This window comes from Ochotona princeps, chromosome 2 (assembly GCF_030435755.1).
Source record: "Ochotona princeps isolate mOchPri1 chromosome 2, mOchPri1.hap1, whole genome shotgun sequence".
In the NCBI taxonomy this organism is placed as follows: Eukaryota; Metazoa; Chordata; class Mammalia; order Lagomorpha; family Ochotonidae; genus Ochotona; species Ochotona princeps.
Window position 1 is genome coordinate 99,845,418 of NC_080833.1, and position 23,958 is coordinate 99,869,375.

General features: G+C 43.5%; 1 protein-coding gene across 3 annotated transcripts in view; it reads left to right on the top strand.

Annotated features, from left to right (window-relative positions):
* The window catches only part of TTF2 (transcription termination factor 2), a 46,952-nt gene extending 23,690 nt beyond the window's left edge, over nt 1-23,262 (top strand). The window contains exons 12-23 of one of the 3 annotated variants that reach the window (XR_009244904.1): nt 8,547-8,652; nt 10,666-10,847; nt 11,548-11,701; nt 12,011-12,102; nt 12,752-12,834; nt 13,128-13,261; nt 13,985-14,155; nt 16,258-16,316; nt 17,041-17,191; nt 18,195-18,455; nt 19,509-19,587; nt 22,139-23,262. Coding sequence is in view for 2 of the 3 variants with exons in the window: in XM_058660110.1 (XP_058516093.1) it covers nt 8,547-8,652; nt 10,666-10,847; nt 11,548-11,701; nt 12,011-12,102; nt 12,752-12,834; nt 13,128-13,261; nt 13,985-14,155; nt 16,258-16,316; nt 17,041-17,191; nt 18,195-18,277; nt 19,509-19,583; nt 22,139-22,283 (1,435 nt within the window). In the remaining variant the exon portion in view is untranslated. The remainder of the gene's footprint in view (nt 1-8,546; nt 8,653-10,665; nt 10,848-11,547; nt 11,702-12,010; nt 12,103-12,751; nt 12,835-13,127; nt 13,262-13,984; nt 14,156-16,257; nt 16,317-17,040; nt 17,192-18,194; nt 18,456-19,508; nt 19,588-22,138) is intronic. The other 2 variants (XM_058660109.1, XM_058660110.1) reach the window with 2 other exon arrangements.
* The last annotated feature ends 696 nt before the right edge of the window (nt 23,263-23,958 follow it).

Here is a 23,958-nt window from a genome sequence, read left to right on the forward strand (position 1 = left end):
CTCCCACCCCTCCCCAAACCCTCCCACCATGGTGGATTCCTCCACCTTGTTGCATAACCACAGCTCAAGTTCAGTTGAGATTCCCCCATTGCAAGCATATACCAAACATAGAGTCCAGCATCTTATTGTCCAGTCAAGTTCAACGGCTTCTTAGGTATACCCTCTCTGGTCTGAAGACAGAGCCAGCAGAGTATCATCCCAGTCAATTGAAAGCTCCAACATACCATCAGCAAAAATTTACATCATTATGGAATTAATTGACATAGTAATGAGTAATCAGTATGTTAAAAGTAAATGCGAGTTCCCAGCCACCTTCTGTGACCACCTCACCTATACTTCAATTTTAGTTTATACACAACATATAACATTCAAAACATAACATGTTAAACATAACATCATATCATCTTAAATTAAGGCAAACATGTGGTATTTAACCTTTTGTGATTGGCTCATTTCCCTTAGCATTATGGTTTCCAGTTTGGCCCATTTGGCCACAAAGAACTGCATTTTGTTTTTTTTAATAGCTGAGTAGTATTCCATGGAGTAGATGAACCATAGCTTTCTTATCCAATCCTCTGCTGATGGGCATTTTGGTTGCTTCCATGTTTTTGCAATTACTGATTGTGCTGCTATGAGCATAGGAGTGCATGTTGGTTTCTCATAAAACAAGTGTTCTGGATATATCCCTAGGAGTGCTATTGCTGGATCATATGGTATGTTGAATTTGAGTTGTTTGAATATTCTCCATACTGATTTCCATAGAGGCTGTACCATCCTGCAGCCCCACCAGCAGTGGAGTAGGGATCCCTTTTCCCTGCAACCTCGCCAACAAGTGTTGTTGGTGCTTTTATTCATGTGGGCCAGTCTTACTGGCGTTAGGTGGTACCTCATTGATGTTTTAATTTGGATTTCCCTTATTGCCAGGGAACTTGAGCATTTTTTCATATGTTTATTTGCCATTTGGGCTTGTTCCTTTGTGAAGTGTCTGCCCATTTCCCGTGCCCATTTCTTGAGTGGCTTGTTTGTTTTGACATTTTGGTTGTTTTGTAGCTCTTTGTATATTCTGGAGATCAGCCCTCTATCACCTATGTCGTGTGCGAAGATCTTCTCCCATTCTGTGGGTTGCTTTTTTACTTTGTTGATTGTTTCTCTAGCTGTACAGAAGCTTCTTAGTTTGATGAGGTCCCAATTGTTTATTTTGGTCTCAATTTCTACTGCATTTGGAGTCTTTTTTAGGAAGTGGGGGCCTACCCCTAAGTGTTCCAGTGTGTTTCCAACATTTTCTTCCAAAAGTTTGAAGGTTTCTGGATGTAGGTTTAGATCTGTTATCCATTTAGATCTGATCTTAGTGTATGGTGAGAGATGTGGATCTATTTTTTTGTTTCTGCAGGCTATTAACCAGTTGTCCCAACAGCATTTATTGAACAGACCTTCCCATTTGCCTGGATTGTCGTTTGTCTTTTTGTCAAAGATTATTTGGCTGTATCTGTGTGGGTTTCCTTCTGGTGTTTCTATTCTGCTCCATTGATCTTCCTCTCTATCTTTGTGCCAGTACCACGCTGTTTTGATAACCACTGCCCTATAGTATGTCCAGAGGTCCAGAACTGTGATTCCCCCTGCTAACTTCCTGTTCTTCAGGATGGTTCTAGCTATCCGTGGTTTTTTGTGCTTCCAGATGAACCTTTGGATCATTGTTTCCAGTTCCATGAAGAATGTTTTGGGCAATTTGATTGGGATTGCGTTGAATGTATATATTGCTTTTGGCAGTATAGACATTTTAATGATATTGATTTTACCTATCCAGGAGCATGGGATGTTACTCCATCTTTTGAGGTCTTGTTCAATTTCTTTTTTAAGTAGTTTGTAGTTTTCTTCAAATAAGTCTCCTACATTTTTGGTTAGATTTATTCCCAGATATTTCATACTTTTGTCTGTTATTTTGAATGGTATCTTGCTGGTTAAGTCTTTTTCCATCTTGGGGCTGTTCGCATACACTATGGCTGTTGATTTTTGTTCATTAATTTTGTACCCTGCCACTCTACCAAACTCTCGCACAAGTTCTAGCAGTCTCTGTATTGAGTCTCTTGGCTCTTCTACATAAAGAATCATATCATCTGCATATAGTGAGAGTTTGACTTCTTCGTTTCCCATTTGGATTCCTCTGATTTCTTTTTCTTGTCTTATGGCCTCAGCGAGTACCTCTAGGGCTATGTTGAATAGTAGTGGAGAAAGTGGACATCCCTGTCTTGTTCCAGATCTCAGTGGGAAGGGTTCCAGCTTTTCTCCATTCAGTATGATGCTGGCGTTGGGTTTTTCATATATGGCTTTAATTATGTTGTGGATTTTTCCATCTATGCCTACCTTGGTTAGGGTTTTTAGTAGGAAGTGGTGTTGGATTTTGTCGAAAGCTTTTTCTGCATCTATTGATACTATCATGTGATTCTTGTTTTTCAGTTTTTGGATGTAGTGTATCACATTTATGGATTTGCGAATGTTGAACCATCCCTGCATTCCAGGGATGAATCCTACTTGATCTGGATGAACGATCTGTCTGATGTGTTTTTGAATTCTGTTGGCTAGGATTTTGTTGAGAATCTTAGCATCAATGTTCATCAAAGAGATAGGTCTGTAGTTTTCCTTCTCTGTTAGTTCTCTGTCTGGTTTTGGGATTAAGGTAATGTTGGCTTCATAGAATGAGTTTGGAAGGGTTGCCTCTTTTTCTATTGTTTTGAAGAGTTTGTAGAGGATTGGGGTCAGCTCTGTTCGGAATGTTTTGTAGAATTCTGGAGTGAAGCCGTCTGGGCCTGGGCTTTTCTTTGTTGGGAGGTCTTTAATCACTGATTCAATCTCTACTTCAGTTATGGGTTTGTTCAGGTTGTTTGTTGCCTCTGGGCTAAGTTTTGGCAGGTTGTGTGAGTCTAAGAACTTTTCCATTTCTTGGTGATCTTCTGATTTGTTGGAGTACAGTGCTTTGTAGTAATTTATAATTATGGCCTTAATGGATGCGGTGTCTGTTGTTATGTTGCCTTTTTCATCTTTGATGCTGTTAATTCTTGCCTTCTCTTGTTTTTTCTTTGTCAGTCGGGCCAGTGGGGTGTCTATCTTGTTTATCTTCTCAAAAAACCAGCTTTTTGATTCATTGATTTTGTGTATGGTTTTTTTTATTTCTATCTGGTTGATTTCCTCCCTTGTTTTGATGATTTCTTGTTTCCTATTGTGTGTGGGGCACTTCTGCTGTTGTTTTTCCAATTCCTGGAGGTGTGTGTAGTTCTGGTATTTGGCGCCTCTCTTGGGCCTTGACATGAGCTCCAATTGCAATGAGTTTACCCCGTAGCACTGCTTTGGCAGTGTCCCACAAATTTTGGAATGTTGTGTCAGAGTTTTCATTGGTTTCCATAAATTTTTTGATCTCATCTTTAATTTCTTCTCTGATCCATTGTTCGTTTAATAGCATATTGTTCAGCCTCCAAGAGTTTCTGTATTTCCTGGGGCATTTTGAATTGCTGATTTCCAGCTTCATTCCGTGGTGGTCTGAGCGGGTACATGGTATGATTCCTATCTTTTTGAAGTTATTTAGGTTTGCTTTGTGTCCTATCATGTGGTCGATCCTGGAGAAGGTGCCATGCACTGCTGAAAAAAATGTATAATCTGTGGCCTTAGGGTAAAAAATTCTATAAATGTCAACCAAGTCCAGTTGTTCTATTGTTTGTATGAGCTCTGTTGTTTCTTTGTTGAGTTTTTGTTTTGTTGATCTGTCTATTGTTGTTAGTGGGGTGTTAAGATCACCCACTATTATTGTGTGCATATCTATGTCTCCCCTTAAGTCCGTGAGTAATTGCTTCACGTAGCTAGGTGCGTTTGAATTTGGTGCATATATGTTCACAATGGTAATTACTTCCTGATGGGTCAGTCCCTTCACCAATATATAATGTCCTTCCCTGTCCTTTTTGATGTGTGTCAGATTGAAGTCCACATCATCTGAAATTAAGACAGCTACCCCAGCCTTTTTTTCTCGTCCATTGGCATGAAATATCTGTTTCCAACCTTTCACTTTCAGCTTCTTCGAATCTCTTCTGGTTAGATGTGTCTCTTGTAGGCAACAGATAGTTGGGTGCTGTTTGATAATCCATTCTGTTAATCTATGCCTTTTTATTGGTGAGTTCAGGCCATTTGTGTTAAGAGTTAAAATTGAGAGGTTGTGATTATGCCCTGCCATACTTGTTTTTGTGGGTGTTGATATCTGTGTAATTGCCCTTCCTTGTGTGGACTTTAGTGGGGAGACCTTCCTGTTTGCCATCTTTGCTTATGATTCACCTCCTTTTTTTCTGGATTTAGTGCATTTCTAAGGAGATTTTGTAGAGCTGGTTTTGTGCTGGCATATTCTTCTAATTTCTCTTTGCTGTGAAAGTATTTGATTTCGTTCTCAAATACGAATGAGATCTTTGCTGGGTACAATATTCTTGGTTGACAGTTGTTCTGATTCAGGATTTGGAAGATCCTTGTCCATTCTCTTCTTGCTTGTAAAGTCTCTTCAGAGAAGTCAGCAGTGATCCTGATTGGTTTTCCCCTGTATGTGATCTTTTCTCTGCTTCGTACTTGTCTCAGGATTCTTTCTTTGTCTTCATTGGAGTGGAACTTGAGCACCATATGTCTGGGTGAAGATCGCTTTGGTCATATCTGCTGGGAGTCCTCTGACCGTCCTGGATTTGGGCTGGGTTCATGTTCCAAGTGTTTTGGAAGTTTTCCTGTATAATTTCGTCGAGCACCATTTGCATTCCTGACTCTTTTTCCGCTCCTTCAGGAAGGCCAATAATCCTAATATTTGATTTTCTGAGGTTGTCTTTCATTTCTTGTATGGTCTTATTGGCTTTGTTCAGACTTGTCTCCAGCTGTTTAATGAACTGGGTATGTTCGTTTTGTGTGTCTTCCATTTCAGAGATCCTCTCTTCTGCTGTATTTGTTCTGTTGGTTAGGCTCTCAATTTTGTGCTCTAAGTCAAGGATTTTACTTTTCATTTGTTGTATTTCTGAGGCTATGTGGTTCTTGAATTCCTTGAAGTCCTCCCAATTCTTCTCATTGTCTCTGACATATTTTAACATTATTTTTTTGAATTCCTTGTCTGGTAGATCTTCTATGTCTTCATCTCGCATCTCCGAAATAGACATTGGCTTTTGATCCTTTATTGGTAGGGTGTTGGCACTCTCATCTGGATCATTACCTTTTCTGGTATTTCTTCCCATTGTGTTAGTGTTTCTTTTTTGAGAGACCTAGGCACCAGTGTGCTGAGGGGTCTCCAAGCACTATCCTGTAGAGATCGGAGTCTGCAGGCGTGGAGTAGCAGGGTGTGGGAATTTTCAAGGCACTTTTGGTGCGTCTCCAGAACACTGGACCTCAGGGCGCCACTTCCAGGGCCCAGCGGATTCAAAGCGCACTCTCAGCTCGTCCCCTACAGGTATGCTACCACAGGGTGTGGGGGAGTGAAGGCACTCTCTGTGCGCGCCCCCTGTGCGCGCGATCACAGGGCTCAGAGGATTCTAGGTGCTTTCTCAGTGTGTCCCCAGTGCCAGGGACTGCAGGGCATGGAGGTTCCAGGTGCTCTCTGGGAACGCCTCCTGCACACGGGTCTGCAGTGTTCTCCTGGTTCGTCTCCCAAGCACGGGACTATAGGGCGTGGGGTGTTCCAAGTGCTCTCTGGAAGTGCCTCCTGCGCAGGCCCGCCCACCCCAGTGCTTGCAGGGGACCGACTGCCCCAGCGCTAGCACGGGACTGCCCAGCCCAGAGGCGTGCTTGGGTTCCTGTGGGATAGCACCGCCCAGCTGAGTGCCAGACCGCAAAGGCACAGGGGAGTATCCAGTGTGCCTTTTGCCTTTCTCCCAGACACAGCTTTGGCAGTTTCAAGGCACTCGCCCTGTGTCTCTAGACGCTGGAGTCTCGGGGGGGGGAGGGGCGGGGAGACGAGCACCAATTGTGTTCAGGCTCTGTGCATGCCCCTGGGGGGCCAACTCCCGAAGCCTCCAACCCACCACTGTCCCCACCCAACTCACTCAAACCTCAGGTTCTTGCAGTCTGCCTCTTCCTCTGGTGGGAACCCTCGCCGCGGATGCGTCTCCCTGCTATTGTGTCCGTTGCTGGTCCCGGCTGGTGTAGGCGGGTGGAACCTGGAGGCTGCGGTGGTCCCGGCGGGGCTTGGCGACCAGGGTGGGTGAATGCCGGCGGGTCCCAGTGACTCAGGGTCCTGGTGTCCGCAGCGGGCGGAGGTCCTGGCAGGTCCTGGTGACCAGGGTGAGCAGATGCCAGCAGGTCCCGATCACCGCCGGTCCTCACGGCCAGAGCGTCTGCAGGTCGGTCGGCGGCTTTCAGCGTCTGCGGGTCGGTTGGCGGCTTTCAGCGTCCGCATTCAAAGGTGATTCAGCAGGTCAGGAGCGGAAAGTCGTCTTCCCTGCCCTTCGTTTTGTTTTTCCCTGGTTGCTCTTCCGAGTTGTGTGGATTTTTTTGGTTCCACACTGTCCAGGGAACTTCACGTTCTTCTCCCTGTAGTTCTATGCTGCTCCACTTACGCTTTTGTCGCGTTCTAGCCCTCTCTGTCTGTGAGCTCTCTCACAGTCTTCCTCCTATGTCGGCCATCTTGCGAGTCTCCGGTTGTGTATATTTTTGTGGCATTATTTTTCACACATCTAAGAGCCTTTAGGCTTGCATTTATGGTATTTAAAGTTAACTGTAAATTTCTGAAGGGGGATACTCACAAGAGAAGAAAGGAAATGTTGCCTCAGATTGGAGTCTGAGTGGTAGCCTCCATCTTGGGCTTTCAAGGAGTCCTTTGCTGTTGTAATTGTGCTGTGAGAATCAGGGGTGAATACCTGCTGCTCGAATCAAGGAGGAGAACAGGGTTGTTTCTGAGTAATCTCTGCTCCCAGCCTCTGGTGATGGCTGTTTTATCTCCTAAAAAAACAGGGCAGCAGTCCTTTGGAAGTAAGCTTCCCCACTGGTGATTCTCATTCCTGTAACACTGGCACTCTCCTACTGGTGGTCTCTGCAGCAAACAGAAGGTCTCAGGGCGGCATCTGGGGGGGTGCACCTCTTCCCTGGTGTAGGGTACTATATGGTGCTGGCCTTTGTTCTAAATTGTTTAGGGTGAAATAGAGCAGCACTCACTTAATTTGTGCTTTGAGCACAACTGGTTTGCCATCCAGAATACACTGCAGGTCAGGAATCCCTTATCTGATGCTCAGGCCCTGAAGAGCTGTTTTTGGGATTTCAGAATATTTACGTGGGTCATATTTGCAGTGTTAACACTCAGAAAGTCAGTGTTCAGAGCATTCTTGGTTAATATGAACCGAAGGCAGGTTGCAGACATTGCTGTCTCTCTGAATTACACATGCCATGTTCATCGAAACTATCAAAGATCTCTGAGATACACAGTATTAAGCTTCATTAGGAAAATATCTGCTTTTCATTAAGACCCTTTACATGTAAAGGATGTAGGGAAGGTAAGCTGGTAGCTTACGGTAAGCCTGCATTTTTAGATGAGCTGGTTTTCACAAACCCACTGTAGAGTGAGGCGAGGGTAGGGAAGGAAGCACTGCTAATAGAAGATGCTTGGAGGGTTTCCTTCTTCCTTGAGACTGCAGTGTCATCCATCTCAAATTAGTATTAAATGTTAATTGCCAACCCTATCCCACGTACCGTCCTGGCCAGAGTATATCATTATTATTATATATTATTATATATATATTATTATTAGTATTATTAGTATTATTATATCATCATTATTATATATTATATATTAAATATTATTATTTATATCATTATTATTATATATTATTATATATATCATTATTATTATATATATATATATTATTATGACCCTAGCAAGAGATTTTCCTTTCTGATTCATTGGCTGGGAAGAAGGAGGCCATACTAGCCAAATAGTGAGGTGAGCTGCCTGTAAAAATAATCAGGGGTTGGGCCCGGCGGCGTGGCCTAGCGGCTAAAGTCCTCGCCTTGAAAGCCCCGGGATCCCATATGGGCGCCGGTTCTGGTCCCGGCAGCTCCACTTCCCATCCAGCTCCCTGCTTGTGGCCTGGGAAAGCAGTTGAGGACGGCCCAATGCATTGGGACCCTGCACCCGCGTGGGGGACCCGGAAGAGGTTCCAGGTTCCCGGCTTCGGATCAGCGCGCATTGGCCCGTTGCGGCTCACTTGGGGAGTGAAACATCGGACAGAAGATCTTCCTCTCTGTCTCTCCTCCTCTGTGTATATCTGGCTGTAATAAAAATGAATAAAATCTTTAAAAAAAAAAAAAATCAGGGGTTGAGCGATAGGGAAGCCAGCTGGATTAAATTTAATGATTCCAAATTCGTGTTTGTGTGTGTGTGTGTGTGTGTGTGTGTGAGAGAGAGAGAGAGAGAGATAGACACACAGAAGTTAATGAATGCTGCTGTCTGTCCTTCCAGCCATAGGCTTTTATGTGGAGAGGTCAACTCCATCTCCAGGTGTCTCAGTCTGTAGAGGAATTGTTTACTGTAGCTTTGTGTTATATCTATGCAGGCTGTCAACATACGACATCGTGATCACTACCTATAGCCTTGTGGCTAAGGAGATTCCCACAAAGAAGCAAGAGGGAGAAGTTTCAGGTGCAGAGCTGAGTGTGGAGGTGAGGCGTGGGGAAGGCAAGGGAGGTAGAGCTGGAGCCACACGTCCTTTGATGGAAGGCTTTTCATAGCCTTGCAGTCGTTCTACCTGTGGAAATGTACAGTTCCTCCCTATGTCCAGATAACCACATCAGTGATAAGAGTTGTAGCTCTCTGGATATGATAAGGCTCAGTATTCAGTTGTGTTTTAGAACAAAAGAAAACAAACTGCATTGCAGTGATGGTAAGACATAAATATACAAAAACCTTTCATTGCTGTTTTTATTTTAGAGTATTTGGATTGTAGTCGCATGACATTCTTTAGTGTGGTATTAAAGTTTCATTTCCTGTCTCTCTTCTGCTTCCCAGAAAGTCATTGAAAACACTTGGGGCTACAAATGGACCAAACAACTGGGGCTACACCTGGGCCAAATGATAAATGATATGGCTAAATGATGGGCAAAGAACGTTGAAAGTTTATCAATGGGTCCCAGGCTCTCAACTGTGCAATGGAAATATTGTGAACCCAGAACTGATCTTCTGTATAAGCTTTTATTTTCAGTACAATAAGGTATTCATAGATTTCTCAGGATGCTTCTCTGGCTTACGACCAGTTTGACTCCTTCCAGATTAAGAGTCTTCCAGATTTCTCAGTGACTCTTTGTTGTTTTGTGACGTTTTAGGCTCCTGTGCTCGATCCTCCACCTTCTCCCTCCTGTGGCTCTCTCATGCTCAGCCACTCCTTGCTGTTCCTACTCTCCCTCTGAATGAGAGCATGCTTGCATTCTTTCCTGTCAGATATTTATTTTACCCTGCTTCAAGGATCCTTTCTGGATTACTCTCCCGACTCTCCCACGGTTTGCTAGAATGCCTCATCTCTTGCCTCCTGTTTACACAGGTCACACATGCTGTTTGGTCAGTAAATGTTGAGCAGTGTGTGAGATGTCCTGTCAGGAGTCAGGGATGCAGTGTGGACAAACACAGCCAGGTCCTCAGGATTAGAGAGACAGCAGGGGTCCTATATAATTAAATTGTTGGTGGCCCTGATCTTGTCGGAACCTGTTGGACGTTAGGTCTGGGTGCCACACGGACCTATTTTGACCGGTAGGCTGCCACAGTCAGTATTATTTTCCTGTGGGACCAGTGCAATCCAGTGAACTCAGCAAGTTCTCCCGAGCTCAGCACATGTGCAGTTCGCTATTGTCCCCTGCAGTCCCAAAGCTATTGCCACAGTGCCGAAAATGGCGCCTGACATACCACCACTACAGTTCTTGATCTGCTGGCCGTCAGATCCGAGGGCTATCCAGACCTGCCCTGGGTGGAACCCGTAGAATGCCACATCGTTGCAGTTCACTGAGTCAGAAATGAGCTCACTCCCAGCTCAATGCATGCTCAGTCCTTTCCTTTGCCCTTTCCTCTTTACGCAAAATGGCGCCCAATTCAGCTCTATGGGGCTGACTGGGCTATGGAATCCACTCTGTTCTTGCACTGCCTGTCTGAGATCTGCTGCTCTGTGTCTGCTCCTGATCAAATCAAACGTACCAGTAGAACGGACAGTTCTTTGTCTGGGTTCACCACCCAAGCTCTCAGTGAAAGTCCCTTCCCACCTGGTTGCTGGTGGAGTTCCAGCTGCTGGTGGAGCTCAGATGGCCGTGCTGGAGTATCAGTCACTGCAACACCACACTGTTGTGTCCTCTGCTTTCCTGTGTCTGTCAGTCTCCAGGTACCCCTCTGCTGTTGTTCTGTCCCTTCCTTTTTCCTGAAATATGTCCTCTCTGCTTCATCCTGATTAAATGTTTTTCTGTCCGCATAAATGTGTCCTTACCCTATTCCGCCATCTTGATTCTGTGTCGGGACATGAGTGTCTTAACAGCTAGACTAAGCATCTATCTGTTCCCGTGATTGGCTTCTTACCTCTTATTAAGTGTACCTTGAAGGTAAGAGTGGGTCCTCAATATGTGTTTGTTATTTCTCCATCACCTTGAATACCTGTACATTTTCCCTATTGTTCTTTGGTTTCACCTGTGTTTTTCCAGGGCACCTCAACACCTTTGCTTCGAATAGTCTGGGCTCGGATCATATTAGATGAGGCTCACAATGTGAAGAATCCCCGAGTGCAAACATCTATAGCTGTGTGTAAGCTACGAGCCCGTGCCCGTTGGGCTGTTACTGGAACCCCTATTCAAAACAACTTGTTGGATATGTATTCCCTGCTGAAGTGAGTAGCTTCTTTGGAATTATGTGAGTGTGAACCTTGTCCATACCCTGCATTGCTGCTTCCTATCTCATGATAACTCCTGTGTGTGCCAGATGAGTGCATGGAGCAGATGGCACGCCTATCAACCTTGAAACAGCAAGAGAATTAATATTTATGCAAAGAGATCTGCTATCTGACTGCCTGATATACGACTTTGATTACATCCAGCGCCTGAATATGCAAAAACCTAGGGACAGATTGAATTAAAAAAAACAAAAGTCACTGTTCTATAGTCCAGTGAATGTTTTAGGCCTCTCTGCTCCAAAACACATGGTATAGGGTCAGTATGACAGTTTATTTGAAGCTGATTTTCAAATGCTTTCTGTTATTCAAGTTAGCCTATGCAGAATATTGAATATCTTTGCTAGCCTTTGAAGCTACAGGAATAAATTCTGGCTGTTATATCTCCTGTTTTGAAGATAGAGGTATTGTTAAAGGGAAAACGTGGTGTTTTTATAATGTGGTTTTCATTATTGAGTTGAATCCTTTTGATCTGGTTAACAGAGAGCTTTGCTATGAAATGCAGTCTTAGCAATGGTTAGATGACAGATGTAACAGAAAATCTGATTTGTTTTTCATCTTGTATCTCACTTTGAACCTTTACTCTTTCCTCCGGTACCTATCCTTCTCTACTCTGCGTCTTTCATCCACAACAAAAAAGATTTCTTCGTTGTTCTCCATTTGATGATTTCAATCTGTGGAGAAGTCAGGTTGACAATGGTTCAAAGAAAGGAGGAGAGCGATTAAGTATTTTAACCCAGAGCCTTTTACTAAGGAGAACAAAAAACCAACTGGATTCCACAGGCAAACCTCTGGTAATCAAATGTGGACCTGCCCGTGCAAGGGGGAGACTGTTGGGGAGGAGGGTGACACTGTTCTTGTCCTGACTGGGGCAGCAGCCAGTTGCCATGCTTCAGGAACCCAGAGCCTCCCATTTCTCAAGGAGACCCCAGGCTGCAGTTGTGCCTTGATACCAGGGAGCTCTTGTGCTCTGTGTCAAAGTGGCCATGATTGTGGGCAGCGGTGGAAGCTGCTTGGCAGGGCTTAGCTGGGTTTCTGGTGTCAAGTCTGGGGAATTTGCTATGTGAAATTCGGTGAATTTATGTAAAATCACCTTCCTCCAGGTGATGCTGCCGCAGCGTAAATTTCAGTTACACCAGTTAAAGCTTTCTGAAGATGAAGAGACTGTATACAGTGTCCTGTATGCAAGATCAAGGTGTGTACAGTGACAAAAGCCCCTCTCTCTGTGTTGTTTCATTCCTATTATCTGTTAGAAGTGAATCAAGGCTGAAATTAAGATAAACCATATTTCTGGTATTATTAGTAGGTTGAATATCTGTATTCCACCTGTTTTTAGTTCCCCTTTCTCCTTCCTTCCCTTCCTTGTGTGTCATACGCACCCTGAAGGCAGTTTGGAACCTATTCTTCATGACTTCCTTGCATGGATGTCATAGGCAAGACACTGTGCAGTCAAACTGTGGAGCTGCATTGGAGAAGCTGACCTTGGACCGGACATGCAGCATCTCACTGACACTTAAAAAGCTGCCTCGCTCTCCTTCATATTGTCTGTTCCCACCATTTTCTCTGGAGCTCTTGTCCTGTTTTGAATTCCAGCATTATTCTCTGCTACCTTTCATTTCAAGTATAAATATGTTTTTTCTGTTTCCTACTTTTTACTTGCTATCTCATTTTAAAAAACAGTTTTTGTTGTTTTTTTTAAGCAGTTTCTTGTGCCTTACCTGTGTAATGGCCATCATTCAAAAAGTCTGTGGCTATCAACCAAGATCCTGCCACAAGCGCAGTTGAATAGTACTCACTGTAAACCTGTTTGATCTGTGTTTTTTCTCTCTTCTGATGTGAGGCAGGTCAGCTCTGCAGTCCTACCTCAAAAGGCAAGAGAGTGGAAGCAACCGATCAGGAGGAAGTCCTGATAATCCCTTCAGCAGAGGTAAGCTGTAGAGTAGTCATCATACATATGGCCGGTCAGAGAAAGCAGGAATCCTTCGTGTCAGAGAGATTGGAGCTTAGTGCAGAACCCTAAACCAGAGTGAAATATACTCATCTGCCAACTTCATACCGGGTCACCAAAACTTGTCTTACTATAGTACAACTAGGTTTATATGGATAATCAGTATTTCCTTTGGTTTTCTTGGTCTAGAAGTGAGTTAGAACCTGCCTTCTCTGTGTTTCTCTGTGTTGAATCCTGTACCATTTCCTGTGACATGTTTCCCCTCTTGAAAGTGGCCCGGGAGTTCGGGTCCAGTGGGCCAGGGTCCTCCGTGGCTGCAGACTCGCCAAGGTCCAGCACCGTGCACATATTGTCCCAGTTGCTGAGACTCCGCCAGTGTTGCTGTCATCTTTCTTTACTGAAGTCGGTAAGAGAAATGCCTAACTCACAGAGGCTACTGCACAAGTCTGTTTGCCTCTTGCACCCAGCATCTGGTCTGCTGGGTCAGAGGAAGCAGTGTTCTGGGTTTCATGGTGGGGCATAGAGGAGGGACGTTTATTTACTCCATCACTCTTTATTAATCTTGATCATTCCCATGGCATGAGAACGGTGTTTTTAATGGTTTCTCTTGTTTTAGACAAACTTTATCTTAGGTTGAAAAATGGCATTTTGTTCAAAAGGAAGCGATTTCTGAAAGCTTTTTGGCATATCAGAATGTCATCAAGTTAATTTAGTTATAGGTGTTTTCTGCCTCGTTGGTACTGGGGCTTTTATGTGTAAAACTCAAGTAATTAGAAAAAATAAAGTTACCTTCATGGAAGGAGAAGTATGTTATTTCAGGAGCCATGATAATGTATTTTGACTATCACCAGCTTAATTAATAATATTGTTCTAACTGGGAAGTAACAGAATCATGTAATTTGGCAAGTTTTTAAAAAGTTTCATCATTTGTTTATCTTTAATCTGGTTAAAAAAAAAAAAAAACCTGCAACAACAGACCCTCCATGATCAGGGTTTCTCGGGATTTTCTCGAGAGGAATTGCAGGACATCTTGGTCTATGCCATGTTGTACAGTGGGAACCTCTGCAACAAGCAGGAAGTCTTGCTGCCTCCTCCACTGCCCAGCTGTCACTGTCTCCGTCCTGCTCAGGCCCTGGATCCCACAGAACTGAAGAGCGAAGGCCTCGTCCTCTCCCTAGAAGACCAGCTCAACGCTCTGACCTTGTCCGAACTCCATGACCCAGACCCATCACCTACTGTTTCCCTTAACGGCACCTGCTTCAAAGTGGAGCTCTTTGAAGACAAACGAGAGAGCACCAAGGTACTTGTGTCACCTTGTTCTGGTAGGGACTAGGATTGCTCCTGCATTGTCCTGTGTGAGAGCACTTCAAGGAGCTCCTGTTGTGCTTATAGAGCTGCAACTCTTAAACTCTGGGTGATGAGATCCTCATTTCATTTCATAAATGACCCAGAAGCTTTATGGCTTGGTGGGCATTCAGAGAGAGAAATTCAGGACAGTACCAGCTGGTATCAAGGCAAGTTTTCTGTCCTGGGTCACTGGAGGAGCCTGCCACATTTATGCTAGGGATAGGTTAAAGAGAGTGAACAATTTGTAGAGAGAAATCTTGAAAGGAGAGCAACAAAGGCTTGACCCTAGGGATCATGTGATACATGTGCGAGCCAATGGCTGTGGCTCGCTGGAAGGCCTGCATCCACAAACGCTGTGTCCCGCATGACCTCCTGTCTTCATTAGTCATCCTGTTCTGTTTCCCGCGGCACTTTGTAAGGCTGCAGAATTAGGCAGCCTGAGCTCTGCTGAAGCCGAAGTCCTGCCCTGCGTCAGTTGGGAATGTACTCCGTTATCCTGCCTGACCTCCAAGTGGGGCTTTTCTCTCTGCAGATCTTAAGCTGCCAGTCCTAGTCTCAACCTCTCTCTTGAAAGGCTTTTTGAAAAAAAAATGTAACTGGAAAAGAGGTCACTGCCAGGGGAATGGTATTGTATAAGAAATACCTTTTAATTAAAAATTTACGGCATTTACCTGGGTCTTTACTGTGACTAACAGAGAGAAACCTGACAAGCACAAGATGTGATCAGAGTCTACGTTCCGGTGCTTTTATAGCCAGCTGTTGAGTTAAAACGTACATTCCTAATAATGCTGTGTTTTCTGTTTAATACTTGGGAAATAATATTCACAAGGCTTCTTCATGTCAGCCCCTTAATGATAGCAAATCACTTATGACTATTTGAAATACAGAAGGTATCTTCTTGCCAAAATTTGACTCTAGCTCATGAACCATGAATCTACCCCAGGGATGTGACTTTTCAGAAGCAGAATCTGGTGTGGTTAAAGTGTTGTCCAAGGAGGGCATGGGGAGGAATGAGCAGTGCCTAGAACGGCGAGGATCTAGTTTGTTTTTCGCTTTTGTCTTTTTTTTTTTTTTCAAAGTTAACAACTAGACTTTATATGATGTTTTAAATGTCTGTTTATTTTCATCTGTTTGCAAGGCAGAGTAACAGAGACAGAGGCTGCAATATGTCATCCATCCAAATGCCCACAACAGCCATGGCTGAGCCAGACCAAAGCCGGGAGCCCAGAACTTCATCTGGGTCTTCTACATAGGCGGCAGAGACCCAAGCACTTAAGCCATCATCTGCTACTTCGCGGGATGCATTTGCAAGAAGCTAACTCAAAAGTGGAGGAGCCGGGCTTGGCAGCGTGGCCTAGTGGCTAAGGTCCTCGCCTTGATCCCATATGGCTGCTGGTTCTAATCCCGGCAGCTCCACTTCCTCTCTATCTCTCCTCCTCTCAGTATATCTGACTTTGTAATAAAAATAAAATAAATCTTAAAAAAAAAAAAAAAAAAGTGGAGGAGCCATGATTCAAAGTGGCATTCTGATGTGGGATATGGATATCCTGAGCAGCAGCTTAAGCCGCTGCATCAGCATCTGCCCGTTTTTAAGGAGCATCAAGCCATGGAAGGCGCTTCAGCCAGGGAAGCAAATTAACAAACTTGCAGTTCAAAAACAGCCTTCTGGATGCAGAGAATGAAATAGATAAGACCAGAAACATAGGAACTGCATTTAGCCTAGCAGTCAAAGCCCCTGGCTTGTTGCTAGCTTTCTGCTTAGTAACTACAGACCCTGAAGACAATGATGCTTAAGTGATGGGATTCCTGCCGCCATGTGGGAGTCTTTGAATTCCTGGCTCCTAGGTTTGCTCAAGTCCAGCCTTGGTGGTTTCAGGTGTTTGGTGAGTGAACCCATGAATGGAAACTTTCTGTCTCTCAAACAAATAAATAACAAGGAAATTTAAAAATAAAGAGCAGAGCATAGATACAATCCAGGAAACTGAGTGACTTAAGTGAGAAAGCGTGGAGAATGATGAATTATTTAAAACTGCTGTTAATCTAACCTTTTCCCAGATAACATCTCTGTTGGCAGAACTGGAGGCAATCCGAAGCAATTCAAAGTCCCAAAAGAGGTAAATGTATTACTGCATTATCCAAATATTAGTAGTAATGAATTAGGAACAATTGGTATTGCCGATAGTCACAAATCCTGTCTTTATTCATCAAGGACCCAAGTTGTGCTCAACAAAAAAATCACTGAGCTCACAGGCCAGCTCCCCTGTGATTTCTAATTAAGATATCTGTGGCACAGACTGGAAAGGCCCTCCTTGGATGGTCAGGTGGGCTTAGCATTTGGAGAAGCTCTTAAAGGAGAGAAGTGCAGGGTGCAGTCAGAGCAAGGGAGTGGACGGGCAAGTCCCTGAGAAGTGCCGGTAGTGCTGGTCATGTCTTGAGTAGGCTGCTTGGATACAAGGGGGTCTGCTTCATCAGTTGTAGACTTCACATATATATGCCACATCTGCATGTGCAGATATGTGAAACACTTCTGTCTAAAAATGTAACATTTGAATGATAACATTGCCTTGGGGGCTGGGGAAACTCTAGCCGCTTGCTCTGGCTGGCACAGGGAGGGGCTGGTGCACCTTTCCTGTGGGACCTCAGGTCTCTGCATGAGTACTGGGAAGCAGAGCTGGAGCTGTCACTTTAGCCACCATTGTGATCTTATACTGGGGCCGAAGCACGAGCATTTCCCCATGGGCAGCAGGGTGACAAGGACCGTAAGGCCCTGTAAGGAGTTTGATCTATTTCGGAAGCATGTTTTTTTTTTTTTTTTTTTTTTATTGCCCTTCTTTCCAGTGTTATTGTCTCTCAGTGGACCAGCATGCTCCGAGTTGTAGCATTGCACCTCAAGAGGCGTGGACTGACTTATGCCACCATCGATGGTTCCGTCAACCCCAAACAGAGAATGGATTTGGTGGAAGCATTTAACCGCTCCGGCAGCCCTCAGGTATCAACTGGCCACATTCGAGCCGTATAATAAGAAACAAATTGTTCTCAGAGAACCACGTAGTGACTCAAAGATATTCACAGTATAGGAACTGGAATGTGGTACATGAGATTAGTACCCCCTGAGGTGCCAGCATCCTGTATTAGAGTGTCAGTTTGAATCCTGCTTGCCCTGATCCAGCTCTGACCCTGACTGATGCACCTGGGAAAGCAGTGGAGGCTGGCCTAAGCACTTGGACCTTTGACATCCATGTGAGAGACTAGTTTGGAATTCCTGGTTCCTGGCTTCAGCCTATCCCAGCCTGGCCATTGTGACTGTGAGGGTCTTGAACCAGCAGATGGAAGACTCACTCTGTGACTCTTTAAAATAAAATAAAACAAAAGAAAAAGATGTTCACATCACAGCCCTGGACCACAGTGTTTCCAATTTATTAGACAGCTATTGCAGTACTTACTAAAATGTACAACTATTGTAAAGAGAATAAATATGAAGAATAAAAGGTGAAGAGGAGCAGAATTGAGGAGGATCAGGAGAAGCATTGAGGAAGAGGCGAACACTGATTTCGATATGAGGAAATAATAAAGGAGAGGGAAGGCAAATCCATTCGACAATAGATAATAAGGATTAAGAAAGCATAAATAGGCAAGAGAAGTATTCTCACAATGGAGGGGTAGGGACTAATGGAACAAACATATCTGGTTAATGGAAAGTTAATTGGCCTGACCATTCCCAGGGCTCTAAGTTACAGTATTTGTATATTTTGGCAGACACAAAATATATTTGGGAATTCACAAAAAAAAAAAAAGCACATGTGATGTGAGAATGTTTTCAACAGTGAGGCTTGTGAGATGACTTCTTAATGTTTCAAAACATGCGTGTTTATAAAAGCTGAAGGAAATTTGATAGGAGCACGTTGATCTTGGATTTGAACTTGAGACAGAAGAGGGATGTATTAGGAGAATGAGTCCTTAAAGAGTTAATGATGTTTTGTTTTGTTTCGAAGGTTATGCTAATTTCCCTCTTGGCTGGAGGTGTTGGTCTAAATCTGACTGGAGGAAACCATCTTTTTCTTCTGGACATGCACTGGTAACAATGCTGGCTTTTTCTTGAGTTGTCAGAGCACAGCGGGAAGGCCAGTGGTCTAGAGGGATGATGAGCACTGCTGACCTGTCACAGTGAAAGTGCTCTGTGTCACGGAGATGCCTCTGTGCAAACAGGTTTAACAGAGAAAAGGCCTAGTTGGCCTCCCTGAATTCCTGAGCTGGTAAGCCTTCAAATGGCTACTGAAAACAGCTTGTCCACTGTATTATTGATATAACATGTTTCCATGGAAACTGAGAGCACAGCTTTCCTTGTGGCTAAGAACTATCATCACCAAGTTTTACCTCTTCTATGATACATCATATTCCAGCCTCATGTATTGAGCTCCAAGGGCACTCAACTTTAAAGAAGAGGGAAAACCAGTACTGCCCAGGGAAAAGGAATTTTCTAATTCTATTAAGATACACTAAACACATATTCCATGGATTTGTTGTGTGTGTGTCCGTATCAGGAGCATATCTGTTCTGTATAGAGCATGCCTGAGTTCATGGATTGCAAGGGGAGAGTCATCTTAGCCCATGCTTCTAGGTTTTAATTCTGCCTCCCAGGGATTGCAGACGCTTGGGTGTCGTTGGTTCAAGTCTCCAGGAAGCCCAAATTGGTACAAACAGGCCAGCCTGGTGTTACTGTCCAGAAGAATGTCTTTTGTCTGACTAGAACTCCCTCATACCTGAGAGAGAGAGAGGAGAGGCCTGCTGAAGAAGGAAGCAAGTTAAATCTCTTTAGTTGAATCATAGGATATGAAAGTTTGAGAAATGTTGAGTATCCAAGATTATTTGCCTTCACATTTGTAAGGAGGCATCCAGAACCTTCAGGTTATATCACTTCCCCAAGGTCATCCAGGTAGCTGGAACACAGTAGTACCAGAATTGAATACTGATTCCCCTCTCCTTATTGATTATTATCAACCAATGGTAGGGTGCTGAAAGCTATTCATAGTAGGATCCCAATTTCTCATTGGAGAGCAGGATGATTTCACACTAGTCTGAGGCCAGTTTAGCCCATGGCAAAGATCAACAAACATTCTCTAAATATTTCAGCCTTTGGAAGCTACATGGCTTTCTATCATATATTCTTTGTGTTCTACTTCATTTCCTTAAGTCATTTTAAAAATGTAACAAGCACTCTTAGCTCAATAGCCATGCAAAAACTGTGTGTGTGTTGCCATCCCTAGTCTAGGTTGTCAGCACATTTAAGCTTTGCCTTTCTCTGACAGGAACCCATCACTTGAAGATCAAGCATGTGACCGAATTTACCGAGTGGGGCAGCAGAAAGACGTTGTCGTCCACAGGCAAGTGAAGGGCCCCATGACGCTTCCCAACTCTGCTGTTGTAAGGGTCTTCCTTGGGAAGTGCTGCCATGGGTAGAGTACGTGATGATCGCTTACTGGGGACGCTCCTGAAGCTCCACCCCCAGGCTTGCAGCAGTCAGAAGGGAGACAAGCAGTTGGGCTAACCTTGGAGCTGATCACTGCAGAAGAACACATTAGTGTGTGATGGTGAGCTGTAACTCAGTCAGGGTGGCCCATGAAAGGACCTACCTATCTTTTAACGTTTCGTTTCAGACATACAGAAAAGTTGCAAGAATAGTTACAAGAAATTTGCATATACTGCCTGTATGTGCATAAACTTTTTCTGGGCTATTTGAGAGTAAGTTGCATCCAGAATTCCTCCTTATTAAGTACCTTAATGTGTATTTACCAACAGTATGGATGTCTTTTTACATAACCACAAAAAAAGATGATCAAAGTGAAGACATTGGCATTAATGTACTACAGTTCTTTTGTTTAGAGATGTCCTTCTCAGCAGAAGAAAGCCCAAATTCTGAGTAGGGTACAGTTGCCAAGCCTGTCGTCTTGGGTTTGAAATCCTACCACGGCTTGTGTGTGTGTGTGTGTGTGTGTGTGTGTGTGTGTGTGTGTGTGTGTGTGTTGATACTGGCAGTTTTGAAGAGCTGGTTCCAATGCTAGCTATTTTGTAGACCATTCCTCTTAGACCCTCTTGTCTTTAAAAACAACAAAACCTGCCTTAGTGCTACAGTCTACTCTCAGTGGCTCTCTCTTTCTTCATCCTTTCCACTGATGAAGAAAGTTTTCTGAGGAAGTCACTGTGTGTCTCTGCTAGTGTCTCTGCTAGTGTATCTCCCATTCACTGCTTTGCCCTTGCAAACCACCCTTCATTGCTGCTCCACTGAAACTGCCCTTATTGAAGGAGAACAAAGAAACCCAACTTTTGCAAAACGATGACTGGTATTTTTCCTATCTTCTACTCACTCCGTATGCCTTCCTTTAAAAATTCTGACCACTCCAGTAAGTCTAAAATCTGCATCTCCAGTTCCAAGGTCTCCTAAACATTATCTGCCTGGATATCAGCTCCCTGCCAAACATCTGACTCCAAGTGCCCACATTCTTATCGATTACTCATGAAGTCATCATGTATGCAGCTCAGAAGGCCTACTGAGCACTGCTGTTGAGCACACAATTACATGTTTCAGGGACTCAGGCTGAAATTGTTCCTTTTTTCCTACCACCTTGAGTGGTACTTTTATACTTTTTGTTGTTAGGAATAATATTCCTGCTTCTCTAATCATGTAGCCAGAAACTAGATCCTACCTCCTCAGCTTTCACATCCCAGGTCTTTCTGATAGTCCCCTCTTCCCCAGACCTGCCATCTTCATTTTCCCAGCTCTGGTGACTCCTGTTGTCGTCAGATTGTGTCATTCCAGTCTTCACATTCTTCAGTAGCTCTCACTTTTGGATAAAATAACTGTCTTTGATGACATGCACAGAACTCATAATAGCCCTCCCCAGTCTGCTATCTGGAAAACCTGTGTTTATCCTACAAGTCATACATTAAGAGTAAACCCACACCTCTGTAATGGAGCCTTCCTGAAATGCTTTGGGAAAATTTCCTTTGCTTTCCTTTGCACATTGGACATACTTCTACTGTAATATTAACCATGTCATATTATTATTGTTTAATTTTCATGTCTGTCTTCAGAGGAAAACATTCATCTCTCTATTCCCAAACCCAGCATGGTATGTGGTTCATACCAAGTGCCTAATCAGTACTTGTTGAATGATTGAAAGAATGGTAACAGTGGCATTTCCTTGGTTTGAAAAGCCTGTTTTCAATGTGAAACAGCCAAAAAATTAAACACTACTTATTAAACTATTAGCATAGATATTTAGCAGGAGTTTAAGAACTTTTGAGGCATCTGGCCTGTCAAATAGAATTTTTTATGTGGAAATTGACTCTTTGCTTTTACATACTTGGGCTTTCTTAATTACCTTTATTATAGAAAGAAATTAAGGGGCTGGCATTGTGATGGAGCAAATAAAAGCCGTAGCCTGTGATGCCAGCGTCCCGATGGGTGATGTTCATGTCCCCGCTGCTCTACTTCTGATCTAGCTCCCTGTTAATGTCCTAGAAAAAAAGCAATGGAAGGTGGCTCAAGTGTGTAGGTGGCATCCATGTAGGAGATCTGGATGAATCTTCTTGCTCCTGGCTCCTGGCTTCAGCCTGGCCCAGTCCTGGCTGTTGTTGCCAACTGGGAAGTGAGGCAGTAATTGGAAGATCTCTTTTCACTGTAACTCTGACTTTCAAATAAGTAAATAAATCTAAGAGAGATTGGGAGAGAGAAGTAAAGTCTATTTCAGTCCATTATATGGCATGTATTTAGTCCAGGTTATTTGGAACCCATAAATGTGGAATTCTCAACTAAACCAAAGAAAACCTGAAGAAACCTCATTAAAATCTTAAAGCAAAAATTGAAGTTTGGATATGTTACTGGATATGCTGCTTTGGATTTTTGATAGTTATAAAACAAAACCGTTGTTTGTTTCAGATTTGTGTGTAAGGGGACAGTGGAAGAGAAGATCTTGCAGCTCCAAGAGAAAAAGAAAGATTTGGCCAAGCAGGTTCTATCAGGTTCTGGAGAATCTGTCACCAAGCTCACCCTGGCTGACCTCAAAGTCCTTTTTGGCATCTAACCTTGCTTACTGAGCACATAACACTGCCATTGCTGGCTTGCATTAGGACCTGGGAATGACCACTTAACCATGGTCCTTGGGTTTTGCTCTTGGCATTCTGTTTCACCTTCAAGCCTTACCCCCTCCTCAAAATGAAGCATAATCTTACCACCCTAGAGCTGAGAGTACATGTTGGCTAGCCAATCAACATATTTAATGCGTGGCACAACAGCCAGTTGGTTATTAACATAAAGGAAAATATTTTGGAAAACAACTCTGGCAGAACTGTACATAAATCCCAGTGAAAATCAGAACACCCCTGGTTGGTTTTTTCTTCTTACCTTTTGGGAGAGCCGGTGTTGTTACCGTCTCTACTACGGCCTGCACCCCATCTCTTGTCTCAGCTTGCTCAGCACGCTCCCCCATAGCCATCTTTTGGTGACGGGCAGAGTAGATCGCTGTGGCCAGCCAGCCATTTCAATGCAGCTGTCTCAGTCCAAGAAGTTAGTTGCTCCTCCTGGGCTGAAGACCAACGGAATGCTTTGTATGAAGGCACTTCAAAAATTTTGTGGAAAATGGAAGTAGAATATTGTTTATTTTGGTGCAAAAATGTTTGAAATCTGTGCACATTTTTTCACACTAGACATTTCCTCTGAGTTTTCTGAAGTCCCTTCATGTATAAACTGAGTTGAATATCATGGTATCATCTACTGTCAGTGTTATCATTTAGTGGTGTATCATTTTGATATTAGTGTATGTCACTAGTAGTATTGGTTACCATCATGTTACTTAACGTCATTGCACTATTTAGTATTTTCATCATGTAACATATGTATCATAATTTAATATTTTTATAATCTAACAGTATTTTAGTTACAAGTTTATAGTGTTTGTAGAATTTAGTATCATTTCATTTTGTGTCACTTGGTGGTGACATCATTGTATCTGTAGTATTTGTATTATCATTGACATGATGTAATAAACATGTCTGACCATGTAAGCAGGGGCAAGTGCTGTATGTTCACTCCATTTCCTCTTCTTCTGGGTTACTCAAGAGATTCTCCCAGTTGTCACTGCAGCCAGCCATGTTACCATCCTAGTGAGACTCGGCCGCCTTCTACAACTTTCCAAATATGCTTCATGCTGTTTCTTCCTTAGCCTGCTGGGTACAAAGGAAGTAATGGAAGACTAGGACCCTCAGGGTGGTGAATTTATTGGCTCAGGGGTTCTTAACTAGCTCTTAGCTGTGGACGCTCAAGTGGTATGCATAATAAAGTTTTCCCCACATGCACCCCCTCCACCTCACCTCACCTGCATTATCATGACACAATTGAGAAGTAATATTTTTAAGCCACTAAAGTGAGGTATTTGAGTCGTTACATAGCAATTAGCAACCTGACACAAACATTTGAGACTTTTATATTTCAGAATGTTTTAGATTTTCTTATTTTCATTAGAAATCCTTTCCTCCCAAAATTCTTAATTCCAGGTAGGTCCAGCATTGTGGCACAGTAGGCTAAGCTATCACCTATAATGCCAGCATTCCATATGAGCACCAATTCAAGATCCAGCTGTCCCACTTCCATTGCAGCTCCCTGCAATGTGCCTGGAAAAGCAGAAGATGGCCCAAGTCATTGGGCTTCTGCCACCCATGAGGGTGACCCAGATGAAGTGCCTAGCTCCTGAGTTAAGCCTT